Raw genomic sequence first — 14,414 nt, 5'->3', positions numbered from 1 at the left:
TAGGCCTACCCTAACTAACGCCACACACAAACATAGTTGTCTCAGTTCCATCCACGTCGTCGTCGTCGCGAACGAAAAATTCACAAAAAGAGTCTAGATTATTTCTTTTTACGTAGCGCGCGCAAACAAACTTTTTTGGAATCCGGAATATGCAAAATAATTTGTCATGTGTTGAATCATATCATATTGTTGGATTAAGTTAGCAAACATAGATTAAAAAAATATTTCACTTGATATACTTGATATGCATTCATTTTTATTTCCTAAGAATACCAGTGTAACGCTAATGACCAGTTGCATCTAACACTACAATGTCTTTATTTAAGAATCAATTGATCAGAGAACCAAAATTACATAATAGCCCCTACCCAGAACGTAAATACAATAGGTCTACTATTGAAAGTTACCCCGTGTAGTCTAGATTTATTTGTAAACTGCTTCTATGAGAGTTGTTTTTATTTATTTTTTTGATACAATATCTCTCGCAATAAGTTCTTTCATGATTTCGTTGCTTCCTCCATAAATTGATTGAATACGAGAATCCACAAACGCACGGGCTACATTGTTATCTGCCATGCAACCACTTTGACCGTGTTGTTGTACACACTCATTCACAATTTTGTTAGTTAGATCCGTACACCTATAAAAAATACGGAAGGTTAAAGTAATAGTTAAATATACAAAACGTATATGCCATATAGCATAGAGATAATGATTATATATCTCTATGGTTAACACACTGTAGTCATAATACAATTCAATTTACACTAGGACGATAACGATCGAGGATAAATAGACAAATATGCATTTTTAAAAGAAATTTAAAAAGTTTTTAATTTAGAACTATAGCATAACCACTTAGAAGAAAAAATATTTTCAAACGTCCAATCAAATGGCGTCATGATAGTAAGAGAAATAATATCGTGACGATATTTTATTGTTTTACTGTTGTCAAAGACAGAATAAGTGGTTAAGTTCTAGAATGAAAACCTGTCTAATTTCTTTTGTTTTTATGTGAGAAAATATATGCTTATCTATTTATCCTCGATCGTTATCGTCCTGTGTAGCAGCCGTAGGCCGATATTCTTTTCTGAAGACTCATATGTTTGGAAAAGCAGACGGCTTTGATAGTGTAATGTACGAAAGAAAGATACATTGTGAAAGATTAATACACTTTGCATTTATATTTACCAATACTTGAGCATAGAAGCGCTAGAAGAACTAAGTCTGCCTTCCTCAAACAACTGAATACATTGATCAGCAAAACTTCTTCCAACGCAAATGTCTGTTTTAAATTCAGCAAGTTTGTGCTGTATTTCCTAAAATAGACATTAAATAGAAAAATTGATTTATATTTCTATTAGGCCTAATCCATCAATCAATAATGATCTAAGTCAAGGCAACTATAATTCCTTCTTGAACAACTGAATACATTGATCAGCAAAAACAATTTTACAGAAGTCTACTCTATAGATAACTTAAGTTTGCACCGAGTTTAAACAAAACATTGGTAAAGTTTGGGATTAGGCTTTAGGCCGTGCACCTTCTTGATAAACTAGTAATTGCTGAGGTTTGTGAAAATATGTGTTTTTCACATATTTGATCTTCGAGATAGACAAAATAACCCTCTGTAACTAGTCTAGACAGGAATCACCAACTTCTCCAAACAGTTCACAAACAGAGGTTTGGTAAAGTTTGCTTAGGAAACTTGTATTGTTTGCAATAAGCTTGCTCGTATTGGTAAACTAAGGCTTGCTTAAGGGTGGACACATACGTGTTACCTTAAAATGAAAATGGTACGACACGTTGTAGCCACTGAACTAACCTGTGATTCAAACAAACTACCGTTAAGTTTGAGAAAGTCTCTAGTTTGTTCAAATATGTATTCGCTATGTGCCAAAGCAAGACATCCGACTAGCATTCTCTCTCTTGGTAACTGTTGCATTAGGTGATAAAAACCTTTATGCTCTTGTCCAAGAAGAGCGCTTGGAGGCAACCGAACATCATCAAAAAATAATTCGCACGTGTCCTTTAAAAATAATAATACATTTTTTTGTAAACATTACAACTTTATATATACAGATAATAAATATGTTTTCATATACCACTCTATACTCTATATTATACTGTACAATAATTATAAGAACATATGAACCAAAACAACGGAAATAATATTCCGTGTTAAAGAACATGTAAAAACTGCAAACTAAGAAGAAACTTTGTGGGTCTTCAAATTGATGTATTATTAACAAGCTTCTACAAAAACAACACCACTTACTACAGCTTTTTGTCCAAGTTTCTGTAAAGGCTGCCCTCTTGTGTAGCCTTCCATTCCTCTTTCAACCAAGAATAGACTAATCCCGTGCGCCAAACTCTTTGCGTTTGGATCCGTTATGGCAACAACAAGGCTCACGTTCGCTAGATATCCATTTGAGATGAAAACCTTAAGAATGTATTTAAATACGCCTTAATAACTATGCCAATTCAATGCAATCTTTAACTTCGGAAACAAATATAAAATGTATCTCTTAATTTCAATAGAAGTTTATTAGGTTGTCAATATCAACATTATAGATAGCGGCTTACCTTACTACCATTCAAAATCCAGTCATTTCCGTCTTTAACAGCACTCGTTCTAATTCCTTGTAGATCGCTGTGCAAATAAAATTGGTGTTATAATCATTATAAAAAATCACACCAATTATTAAAGTATTACTTTCATCATGCACACTTCTCCTACATCCTTTAAGCTTGGTTCCCGATTGGATGCAAGGCAAGGCAAGGCAAGAACTAAGTCCACCAAACTTGACCAATCACGGCGCGATAAAGGGTCATTCGAATACTGTCGCTTGAGATTGCGCCTACGTAATCGTATTGCATCAAAGTGAAACCAAGCTTTAATTATGAAACAATCATATAATAATTCACCAATACAATCACTTCGTACGATTAAGGTCATACATGCCTAGTGTAAATCAATTGAATTATAGACATTAATTATGAGTTAAAAGTCTCGGGTAATAATAGAATAAAGAATATTAGACTTGCCTGCCAGCTTGGGGTTCAGTCATTGCTATGCACCCTATCATTTCACCCGTTACCATTTTTGGTAGAATTCTTTCCTTTTGTTCTTTGGTTCCTAAATCTGAGATATACGTTCCTACAATATCACTATGAATGGGGAATGCAGTCCCCACACCATTGCTATACATTCTAATGGAAAAAGAAGCGTTGTAGTATTAGAATATTGTTATAACGTAAGGTATGTTTACACAAAACAAGTATTTCACTCTTTTCAATATAATAATGGTCGTGATACTGTTATGATGACGATACGACGACGTCACGGATTAAATATCAAAGACAGTGAAGAATTATGTTGTTCTTGTTCTATTAATAGACAGAGTTTGGTGGTTTCGAGATATTAATTTCCAAGCTAAACAAAATTATACTGTAGTAGAATCCTATTAATGAGACACTTCGGGACCCAACAAAGTGTTTTATTTTCCCTGAATAGAGCTTGGTGGTCACGAGTTATTTTTCCTTATTCGTTTAATAAGAAAATGAAGAAGAATAATGTGAATTTTCCCCATGATCATTCATACGTTTTGTAGATCACGTCACTAACGGGTAAAGGCTTTTACAAAAGACACACTTTTCATGAATCCCAGGCGCTTGCATCCCGGGCCATAACATTAAAGCGGTATGATTATTCCATAGTTTTTAATCATTTTGGTGAGGAAATGTGTGTAAAAACTTTACTGTTCTTCCCAGACAATAACAGAAGTCTTGAAATCAGCACCGATAGCACCATATTCCTTTGGAATAGTGACACACAGAAGACCTGCATTACCAAGTTGTCTCCAAACATCCGTTTCAATTTTCCCTTGTAGTTCCCATCTACAAGAAATATTATATCAATAATTAGCTTGTTAGATTTGATGTTTTTAACATTAACTTTAAAAAGCTCAATTTATTGAAAATTACAATTAATTGCTGAAGTAAATTTATGTTATTACAAATTATCTCGTTGTAAACGCCCAGACCTATAACCATAGGTCAAAATACTTTCATTTATCAACTTAGGATACATCGTTCAAAGTCTAGGCCAACATTACATTACATTACACTAGATAACTTTGCTAATTACCATAATGTTAAGCTTATGATCTAACATTTTAAAATTTGAAAGAACAAACCAAAAGGTAAAAGTCTATTGAAACGGTAATAAAAGAAAAATAAAATATTCCTTGATCATTGTCTTTCATTCATTAAATTTACCGTACTTTTTTTCTTTTTCTTTTGTGGTAAATTTTAATAATCATTCATCTTTCATAAATAACAATGAATTATTAGGCCTATTATTATACTATGGCTTTTTATATAGTATAATACACTAGGAGTGGCGATTCAACCCCATTTTTTCTTTTTTTTTCGTTATTTTCTTACCTTCTTTGGTTAGCAACAAGACTATTAAAAAACTGCCGAGCTTTTTGACGGAAGTTGTCATGTTCTTCATTAAAAATCGCTCGAGTATCGAAGTCTGTGAGACGAGGAGAACACGAAGTGACTGGTCTGTGGCTGGTGTAGTTTCTACAATAAAATATAATGTTAAGGCCATGATATAATGCATATTAATAATGATTAATAATAATCATAACTTACGTTCATGGCGTTATTCTTCTCCACATTTGGAATTGACCTTGATATTGCGGTTTATCGACTGTTTTATTACGTCATAGCCATATTAATTTATGTCATCCAACTTATTCTGGTAACTTTGAACAAAATGAAACTCTTTTTTTTAAGACGTCCGGAATTTCCCCGACGTTGAAATTGCCTAGGTTTGTTTCAAATATTTGGTTGATGAATAATTTATTTGGCTTACCTTTTGAAACTGCTGAACTTTTGGGCATTCCAACATTTCGAATTGACGCTTTTAGTCGAAAAACATATATGTTTAAAGAGAGCCGCCATTCTAGAAGTTTGCTGTCGGTAGATGAGTATAAATAGTCGATGCTTCACTATTTGAACATACCCGAGCGGGATAATGTTATAGGCCTAATCTATTGTAGATCTAAGCCCAGACATTGACTTTGACCTTATATTAATGTGTCTCTTGATGATAGATGTGGTACAGATTTGTTTTGCGCAAACACAGATTCATGATTTTACGCCGCACATAATGTAGGCCTAATATTTTAAAACAATTAGGCCTACATCAGCGTTTACATTAAATATATTTGTTAATTGTTTAAATCTGCTAATGTAGAGACAATGCTTCTATGAAGTTCGTTTGGTCGTGTTTGTCTTAAATGTATAGGTCCTATACTAAATTTAATTAATTGGTTTTTCATTTGTTATACTGCTTTTTAACTCAACAATACATTAATTATATACATTATACAATATAGTATTATGTTGAGACTCTCAGTACGTCTCTTAAACGTAAAGATATGGATGTTATTTTAACAATGTATGTTTTAATCATTTATGCTATGCTGATGATTTGGTTGTGTTAGCTCCCTCTGCCTCAGGCCTTCAAAAACTAGTTAACACGTGTGTTGGTTTTGCATCTGAGCATGATATTATTTATAATAATAAAAAGTCTAACTGTATGCTGTTTTGTCCCACTATTTGTAGAATCTATGGGACTCCTAAAACTGTGTTGGGTGATAAGGCGCTGGAGTATGTTAATCATTTTACGTACTTGGGCCATATTTTAACTTCGAATCTAAGAGATGAGGCAGATATAAAACGCCAATATAGATCTCTATGTATTAGAGGTAATGTTTTATGTAGGAAATTTTCATACTGCTCCAAATCAATCAAATGTTTTTTGTTCAGATCATATTGTATTAACATGTACTGTTATCCTTTATGGTCTAATCATTTTTAAAAAGATATTAACCGACTTAAAGTTTGTTATATTGATGCTTTCCAGAGGTTGTTGGGACAACCCAGATTTGTTAGTGCGAGAAATTTGTTTGTGGAAAACAATATTCCATTATTTTATGAATATGAGGATTTCGACTTACCGATTTCTTACAAGAATAATGAATAACGAAAACAGAATGTTAATTTGTATATATAAATATTGATGATGGATTTAAACATGTACTACAAATGGAGAGAGGCATTATATACCAATAGATAAAAGCTTTGGTCCTCTCTCCTTTATCTTTTTTGTTTTCTTTGTAATGTATTATACCATATGGACAATTGTCTGAAATAAAAGTTGAATTGAATTAAAGGATCTTTTTCAGAATAACACAAAAATAACTTCTATGAATCAAAATAAGCATAATGAGTCTAGTCACATACATTTACTGTATATCATAAGTCATTAAAAAATAAAATAATTTGAGGTTCCTGCTTCGTTTAATATATTCTTGTTATAATTAATCTTAAAATGTTAAACAATCCTAATTTAAATTGTTCATTTATGTAGGCATATGTATAATGCCTTTTAACTTAATATAATTTGGACATTTTCTTTTTTTCAAACAAAAAACCCAACAATTTAATAGGCCTAATGAATTTGCATTAATCTGCTTCGCTCGATTATAGGTCTATTTTATAGTTTATGAGCTTTTTTGTGCTTAGTAATTTTATTTTATTTTATTCAAAACTAACAGCAACAATTACCGCCACTAACAGGTTTGAAACACAAAAAAATACAACATCAAATACAGTTAACAATAAATACAAATATAAATATATATAATGGCTATGGTTTTGCTGTTATGGTCATGACTTTTAATTTAAAAAAAAATCGTTTTCCTACCATTTTCTACGAAAATGTGTAATTGTGGTTTTTATTCAAATATCTTATATAACTACTTTTCATATTCCTTTTAGTAGAGTAAATGTTTTAAAAAATGGTTTTATTAGTAGATTAAGTCAAACTTATAATTCTTTTACTTTAAGAAACCCTGAGTTAGATATCTTTAGTAATAATTTCCGTAAGTTTCGTAACATTGTTAGTAGTTTAGTTTAATGTTTGTTATTGTATATGTTCGTGTTTGTCTGTGTTCCCTCCTGTAAGTGGTGAACCATGAGCTCACTGTTGGTTGGGAAATGAATAAATAAATGAATAAATGAATCTTGTACTGTAGTCAGATTACAATTTAACACCCCCTCTTTTCACGTTTGAAACTTCAAACGACGGGACTGGATGCCAAGGTCTAGATTATAAGGAAGAATGATAAACTGTATAAACTGTACCTGTTTATTACTTAGGGAAATTCCCTTTTTAGGACCATAAGCTGCTTTCAACGGATGCCTTCACATATTGAATGACGTAGGTCTACGTATGTACGGATTACAATGATACTTTATTCATATGCGGTAAAACGAATAATAGTTACCTAAAATGGGTATTTTAACTGTGCACTCAATGCCAAGTGTATTGTATAAACCAAATGAAATTGTAAATAAACGTAATTTAAATATTATTTAATATTAATCCTTACAAGGTACGGATAGGTCTTACACTACCACCCTTTCTCTCTTGAGCGGGAGGGGGTGGGGTTTGGAGGAGGGTTAGGTCATACCTCGGCGTATCCCCTACTTCAATCACACATACTATTAACAAATATACGGTAACTAACTAATACAATCACCCTGTGTAAAAGATTGTTTATTATTTTGTATACGGTAGTAAACTTTGTATTGTAGGCCTATCGCCTTATTATACACTTGCTATGTGTATGCTAACAAGGAAGTAATAAATAAAACATTATAAAATGTGTACGCAGACAATAATAAGTCGTCTAGGCTTCCTTTTTGACAAAATGTCCACTCTATTATAGAAGACACAGGAACGAAAGTGAAATTTAATCAGTTTGATTGCTAAAATTATTCTTCAAACCAATAAAGATACTTCATCAGTAAACTCTTATCAATACGTTTAGTAAGTTATTATTATCTATAATCATCAAAGTGTGATGAATATATGCATGAATTAAATAAATATGTGATTAATACTACTAAACTGGGTCTTAGTACACAGTAATTAGTATACTGTACCTTTAGACCATGGAGGAATGATTTAATTCCCCCATTTTTAGACATAAAAGTATGTATTGGATCATAGAAAAATTAATATTTTCCAGGCCTTGATAACTATACGGTAGTTTTTCTTTTCATGTGTGAACATTCCTCTGGTTGGTTTGTATTACATTTGCAATTTTCTTGGCTGTAGGCCTACCTGTCAAGTTGAGGGAAATCCCCCTTATAGGACCTAAGGAAACAGTAATAATCTAACCACTGTGACATGAACCCAGCAAACATAGCGGGAATTTTTTCAGTTTTAATCGGGGGTAATGTTTTACAATCATACAATATGCACTTTGTGCCCGACATTCTTTCAAATCGCTTAATGTCGGAAAGTTCATACATTTTAATTTTATATACAATGTTCAATGCAACTGTATATAAATAAATCGTTAGAGTTCGACGTCACAATTTCCGCCCATCATTCATGGAGTTTCGTGGGCGTCAGACCTGATGGTGTATCGATTTTAGTGAAATCAGGAATACATCTGCGATTATGTTTTATGAGGAGGAAAACCTACTCCAAGCTAAAAAATTCCAACTAGTTTGATAGTGTAGACACAGAAATAAATCAATACAATTTCAGTATGTATTTTAAAGATTTTAAATTTATTTTAAATCATACCTTGTGGCCCGCCACTTTGGTAATAATGGATACATCAAAAGTTCATGTGAACCCAACCATAAAGAAAATGCCCTTATTTAGCACTGATCCAACAGCGTTGCTATTCCATTCTTCAACTACAATTCAGTTTATTCCGCGCCTGCTTTTCTTATGGTTAACGTCAGTTATAAAAACATTATACATAAAAACGATCTTTGTCAAACAAATTTAAACCCATTATGAACAATTGTTTTGCCTAACACACTCATATCTTCAGTAATTCATTGTATTTCCTCGTTGGTACAGCGACTGCAGTCATACGAAACACTGCAGACATACTGTAAAGCTTCTATAGTAACTGTATCAGCAATTGTAAGTGCTACAACAGGCAAATCTTTTATAATAAACCCACCCTAAAAACGCAATCAAGGAATAACGACACTTTGAAGCTTTATAGTAGCAGTTATAATCAATATGGTATACAATTATACTGTATTTACCCTGATGGTTTAGGATTAGCTTTAGTGTTTGTTCTATACCATGTACCATCTTGGTATGCATGGTCAAACTTAATTCTAAAATTATAAGATGAAACACGCCATTAGTTAAATTAGTGCTAAAGAAACCTGAAATGAAAAATCATGTTTGTTTATTATTTGCTGCTTTCAAAAGGGAATATAATTATAATAATTCCGATCCTATCAAATTCTATTTTCTTATGGATAATTTAGAATTTAGATGCACTGTACTGCATTGCTATATTTATGACATATTTATCTACAATCGATAAACTAGCCAACGGAAGAACATATTGTCTGCTTATTGTATACAATAGAGGTGGAGTTATGCAAATGTAATGCTAACTCTTGTACGTTTGAACACAACTTGTACCTTTTTTGGTTCGACATCATCATTAATATTTCTAGTAATAGTCAATTTTTAATAGCCATGTGAAGTAATCAACACTCCACAAATAAACAATAGTCAGTCGAGCTGCAACCAAGAGTCGTGATAGTATTAGACGGCCTATGTTTATTGTAATAATCTCTTTCTTGAACATAATCTTTTACCCGGTTTCAGACAAACTATAGGTACGAACAATTCTAATTTTAGTTTAAACCAAGTGCTACAGCTAGACGTTCCCAAAAGAAAGGTCGAAGGTCTGTTTTTGTATAATCACATACACTAATAAACCGCAATATTTCTGGAATGCTACACGATTCATACATGATTGGAACAATTCTTTTACATCGATTTCCTACAGAAAAAAAAAAAAAAAACTGGTGTTAAGTTTACTGGTAATACACGCTACAGAATGCTTTGTACAGACAATACTTTATATGGTTAGATAAATAAAACGCCGAAATAGAAACTAAACTGAATAGGCTAAATGAAAAATACTATATAACAACAAAAACAATATCAGCAATGATAAGTGTGGGTAAACTTTAATGATAAAAAAAAATGGGCACATAGTGACCATTGCTTGATATTATGCATATCGGCATCTTTAAACTATACTAGGTTTTCAAAAGCATGCAATACGTGACTATTTTCATCCTCAACATGTTATCATGCACACTTACAGAAAAAAAGACATGAATAATAAAAATACAAGTATTATTTAAAAAAACATGCACAATAATTAAATTAATGGTTGTTATTTTCAGTTTTAGTTGAGAAACAATAATAATTCTCAGTTTCTATATTTGTTTTCATTGGCAATTCAATATCATTTCAAAGAAATTTGATTAGACCTTTAGGCCTATAACAGTAAAAAACGATACACGTGAATAGCAAAAACATGATTATTTAAAGTTCATTTCACTGTAGGCCTAGTTTTTCAAATCACACAAATGTGTGCCACATACTTTAAACCACGATGTATTGATAATATGATCTATTTTAATCTCACTTCCTTCACATTTCCTAATATAAATCTAGGCTTTGTCAATATTTGAGTGAAAGTTAATCAATAACTTAAGATTATAATTATAATGCAATCTATCATGCAACAGGAGCAACAGTTAATATAGATAACTTAAATGCAATTTTTAACTAAAAAAAATAAGGCATAATTACCTGGTGTAAGGCTGAGCGCAAACTTGGCCTGGAAGTCACATTCCGGACTTTCGGTGAATCGTGGTGATAAAACTACTATCATTCTCTTACATCTGTAAATCAAATAATCACATTTAATTTAATAATAAAATTGACCACGTCCAAACATTAAATATTATTTGATGTCAAAAAATTATGAACTAACGAATTATAATAATTATAATCAAAAGTTGCCTATAACATCCTTGACAACAATCAACAGAATTTCGTTCCCTTGGAACTACAAGGAGAAGAATATCCTCTTTTTACGAGCAAGTGCGTCTATGGTTTTAGAATAAGAGTTTTGAATAGTGAAAAAAACTACAAACTATCTCATACGATCTTCAAATATCTTCACTAAATGGGAGAATACTTATTTTATTTGTGATTTTCTTTCAAGTATTGTGAAATTTTTATTCTGAAATAAAGTGATCAATCCATCAATTACTCAGTGTAAGATTCGTTCGTGCTAAGAACTTCCAAATAAAAGTAATGTCATTTCCAGTACCTTTTTCCAATGAGTTCCGCCGATGTTGTCATCCATGCTGCCCCTGGAACCAGATCTCTAAATGCGACACATAGCTTCATGTTAAACGGATGACTTTCCAAATGTTTCATCATCTCTTTCACAAACTGACGATCATCAATTGTAAAGCAAACAAATGCATCAAAAGTTTCGATGGGTCCTAGAAAAATTGTTTTGTTTTTTTATATGAATATCTCAAAATATTTTCCATATTTTGAAGTAGTAACGAAATCGAAAAGTTTAAAAGCTACTGTTTTTTTCTTATTTTTTAAATTTACATTTGCATTAATATCATTAATATGTATTACCGTTGTTACAAGATAGGCCTAAACATATCTATTTTTGTTGCTTTATATTATTTGTAATTCTACCAATGTCAATAATGTGCTATTGACACAAGACTAAAACAATATCATGTGTTCACACTAAATTTAATAATCAATCTAAAAATAGAATAATGTTATAATAATGCAAATATTGTTCGGATTGCTATGTTTACTTGTTAATGATAGTGATCACATGATACATACCACTCGGATGGTCATGGAGAGTAATACCTCGATTCTCAGGTGTCACTGGTAAATTTGGATAATTTATTGCAGCAACTAAAAATTATAAATCGGTTTATTATGTCAAGAAATAGTGCATATTGATTTTATTATTTACTTCATTAATGATTGAAGAATATTTGAGTATAACGTGTGAATAATTTTTTTTTTAATGTTTATAATTAATTATTGTTATACAGATTTCCAATAAAATACGGTAATGTTGTTTTGAAAAAATTTTTTAATTTTTAAATCATCAATTAACAATCTTTTATAACAGCTGATTTATTTAACTATTAAATTATGATCAACGTACATTGTGAAACCGGAGTCTGTTGAAAAGGGTTTGCCTCTCGTTCCATTTTTTTTCTCCAAGCATCTGCATCTCTCTCTATTGAACATATTAAAATATTATTAATAAACAAACACATTTACTCAACCAAAGGATCCACCGACAAAGGTAAATAGATCTTTACCACTGTTCAGCATTTCAAAATAAATACTCAGTAAAATCGTAAACAAGTAGAAGCTATCAAGTTAAAGCCTGCATACACAAACCGTGCGTACCATATTTTGAACGCTTGTGGAAGCTATACGGTACTGTATATAGTTGACGCGCGCGTAAACAACATGGCACCGTTTCCATCCTAAATTGAACGCACGTGGCAATATTACCGATAGTTTGAATTTTATGAGAGCATTTATCTAGGAGACAAATAAATTACGTCATTTACTTACCCATATACTTTGTAACACTGTTGATAACATCCAATCGTTCGATAAATTTCAATGCATCGAGTAATTTTTTAAACGTACTATCTCCTTTTGTTGACCATTGGTTTATTACTGATCCTGTAGGATCATCTTTTCTATTAAAGTTTTCCGTTTCTAAATATTCAAATCCCAGTTCACCGGCAAGCATTTTCCAATCGTTGCCCAATGGTAAAGGAGGATTTAAATGAAGTGACATTTGAGTCCTTGTTTTTATACTAAGTGCCACTGCAGGTATTTCAGAAAATGGAATGGGTACAGGTGGTTCATAATCCGCTTCAATGACGTCACAGTTTGAAGACGCATTTGATGTCTGCCTTTGGTAGGCTGGTCTTTGGATGTTCTCTTCACAATCAACGCATGAAAGATATACGGACTCTCCATCAGTGCAGTTAGATCCACATATTAAAGATGATGGTTTCACACATACTAATTGATTGATATTATCCGATTGACATTCTGAAGAGTATGATGCCTTATTGTCACTAGAATCAAACGAAGACGGCGATGATAATAAACTATCGAACGACTTGATACTACTATCAATAGAACATGCCTCAGTGGCAGCTGGTAAATTCATGGATATATCGTCCTGTGGTTTATTCAAAAATACATAATCCTTTTCAAGCTCTTCTATGTTATCATTTATATTCTTTTTAAGTGAATTACTGCATGAATCATCACTGCATTCATAACTTCTTGATGTGTCCGCCTCTGTGTGTGCTTTTATTGATAGATGTGGACAAGAACAAGACGTGATCATGGTATGATCTTGAGGTACTACAGAAGTATCAGAAGTATCAGAAGTGACTAATGTTTCTGAGTAACTTCTGTGTGGACGTCTATGCAGTATCTGTTTAAAGGTTTGTAACAACTTCATTTGAAGTTGTTATCTGCAAAGAAACCGAAATTGGGTTAGTGAGTTTAAAGCTACCAGGCCTGGTCTCATACTAGCAAACTTTCTTTTAATTGTTTTGTTTGCAAACTCAGAGTTAAGTTTTGCTTAGCGTGTTGCGAGCCCCGTTACTCGACGTGATTTCCTATCCATAACGGAATAAAAAGATCAAAGTATCTGTCTTAAATCTGAAGTATTCAAGTAGTTTTTTAAATTCAAATAAGTTTAATTGTCCATAATTAGACATTGCTTCTGAACTACCAATATTTTCAATAAAGTACAAAGTAAGTATAATAGCCTTTTACGTTCATTAAATATAAAAATAGTGTCAAGATATTGTTTGTTGAAAGTGTATACTGCGCATCTTGATTCCTAATGAGAAAATCAAAACACTGAAACATCGGCCTACGTCATAAATCGAAACTAAAGGATTTTTAAAGGTATAGCCTACCTACTGACGTTAAACTGTTATTATTCACACACAAAAAACTACAAACCCCCATACACTTATTATATGCCACACTAAAAGAATTGCTGTGTCATAAATGTACGTTTAGCGTAAAAACCAGCTACCCAACAATAAACGCTTTTGAAATTGAAAATGTCTGACGGAATCATATCCCTATACAACAACTTAAGTTATCTACTGAACCATATCTTAAAAATTATCGAACTAAACTTAACTTAGGAAGATTTAAAAGCTATCAATTCATGTTATGCAGTTTGTAGATTAGGTGATTAGATAACATTCATGTTGTACTTACAGTAAACAAATCCTAGTAGTTAATATGCCTGATACACCATACGTTGTGGAATACCATTAGATACACCAACAATCACATTCCTGTGTCGTCTGCCTCGGATGTTACGTTGCACTCAACGTTTATATAAGAGAATCTGTACGTTGATGGC

General features: G+C 32.1%; 2 protein-coding genes across 2 annotated transcripts; both read right to left on the bottom strand.

Moving 5' to 3' along the window:
* Window positions 1–259: 259 nt before the first annotated feature.
* LOC140039264 (long-chain specific acyl-CoA dehydrogenase, mitochondrial-like) lies at window positions 260–4,924 on the bottom strand. The gene is made up of 9 exons (XM_072084868.1): window positions 4,889–4,924; window positions 4,450–4,625; window positions 3,763–3,900; window positions 3,049–3,213; window positions 2,587–2,653; window positions 2,279–2,443; window positions 1,826–2,029; window positions 1,192–1,319; window positions 260–640 (listed from the first exon to the last, which is right to left on the bottom strand). Exons 1-9 carry the CDS (start codon window positions 4,922–4,924, stop codon window positions 460–462), a joined length of 1,260 nt encoding a protein of 419 aa, XP_071940969.1. The 3' UTR covers window positions 260–459.
* Window positions 4,925–8,648: 3,724 nt separating this feature from the next.
* On the bottom strand, window positions 8,649–14,364 carry LOC140040373 (myeloid differentiation primary response protein MyD88-like). Its single transcript, XM_072086263.1, has 7 exons — window positions 14,267–14,364; window positions 12,575–13,500; window positions 12,153–12,227; window positions 11,819–11,893; window positions 11,271–11,448; window positions 10,745–10,836; window positions 8,649–9,920 (listed from the first exon to the last, which is right to left on the bottom strand). Exons 2-7 carry the CDS (start codon window positions 13,485–13,487, stop codon window positions 9,772–9,774), a joined length of 1,482 nt encoding a protein of 493 aa, XP_071942364.1. The 5' UTR covers window positions 13,488–13,500; window positions 14,267–14,364; the 3' UTR covers window positions 8,649–9,771.
* Between the last annotated feature and the right edge of the window lie 50 nt (window positions 14,365–14,414).

This window comes from Antedon mediterranea, chromosome 2 (assembly GCF_964355755.1).
Source record: "Antedon mediterranea chromosome 2, ecAntMedi1.1, whole genome shotgun sequence".
Lineage (NCBI taxonomy): Eukaryota > Metazoa > Echinodermata > Crinoidea > Comatulida > Antedonidae > Antedon > Antedon mediterranea.
This window is presented reverse-complemented; position numbering and strand designations above follow the sequence as displayed.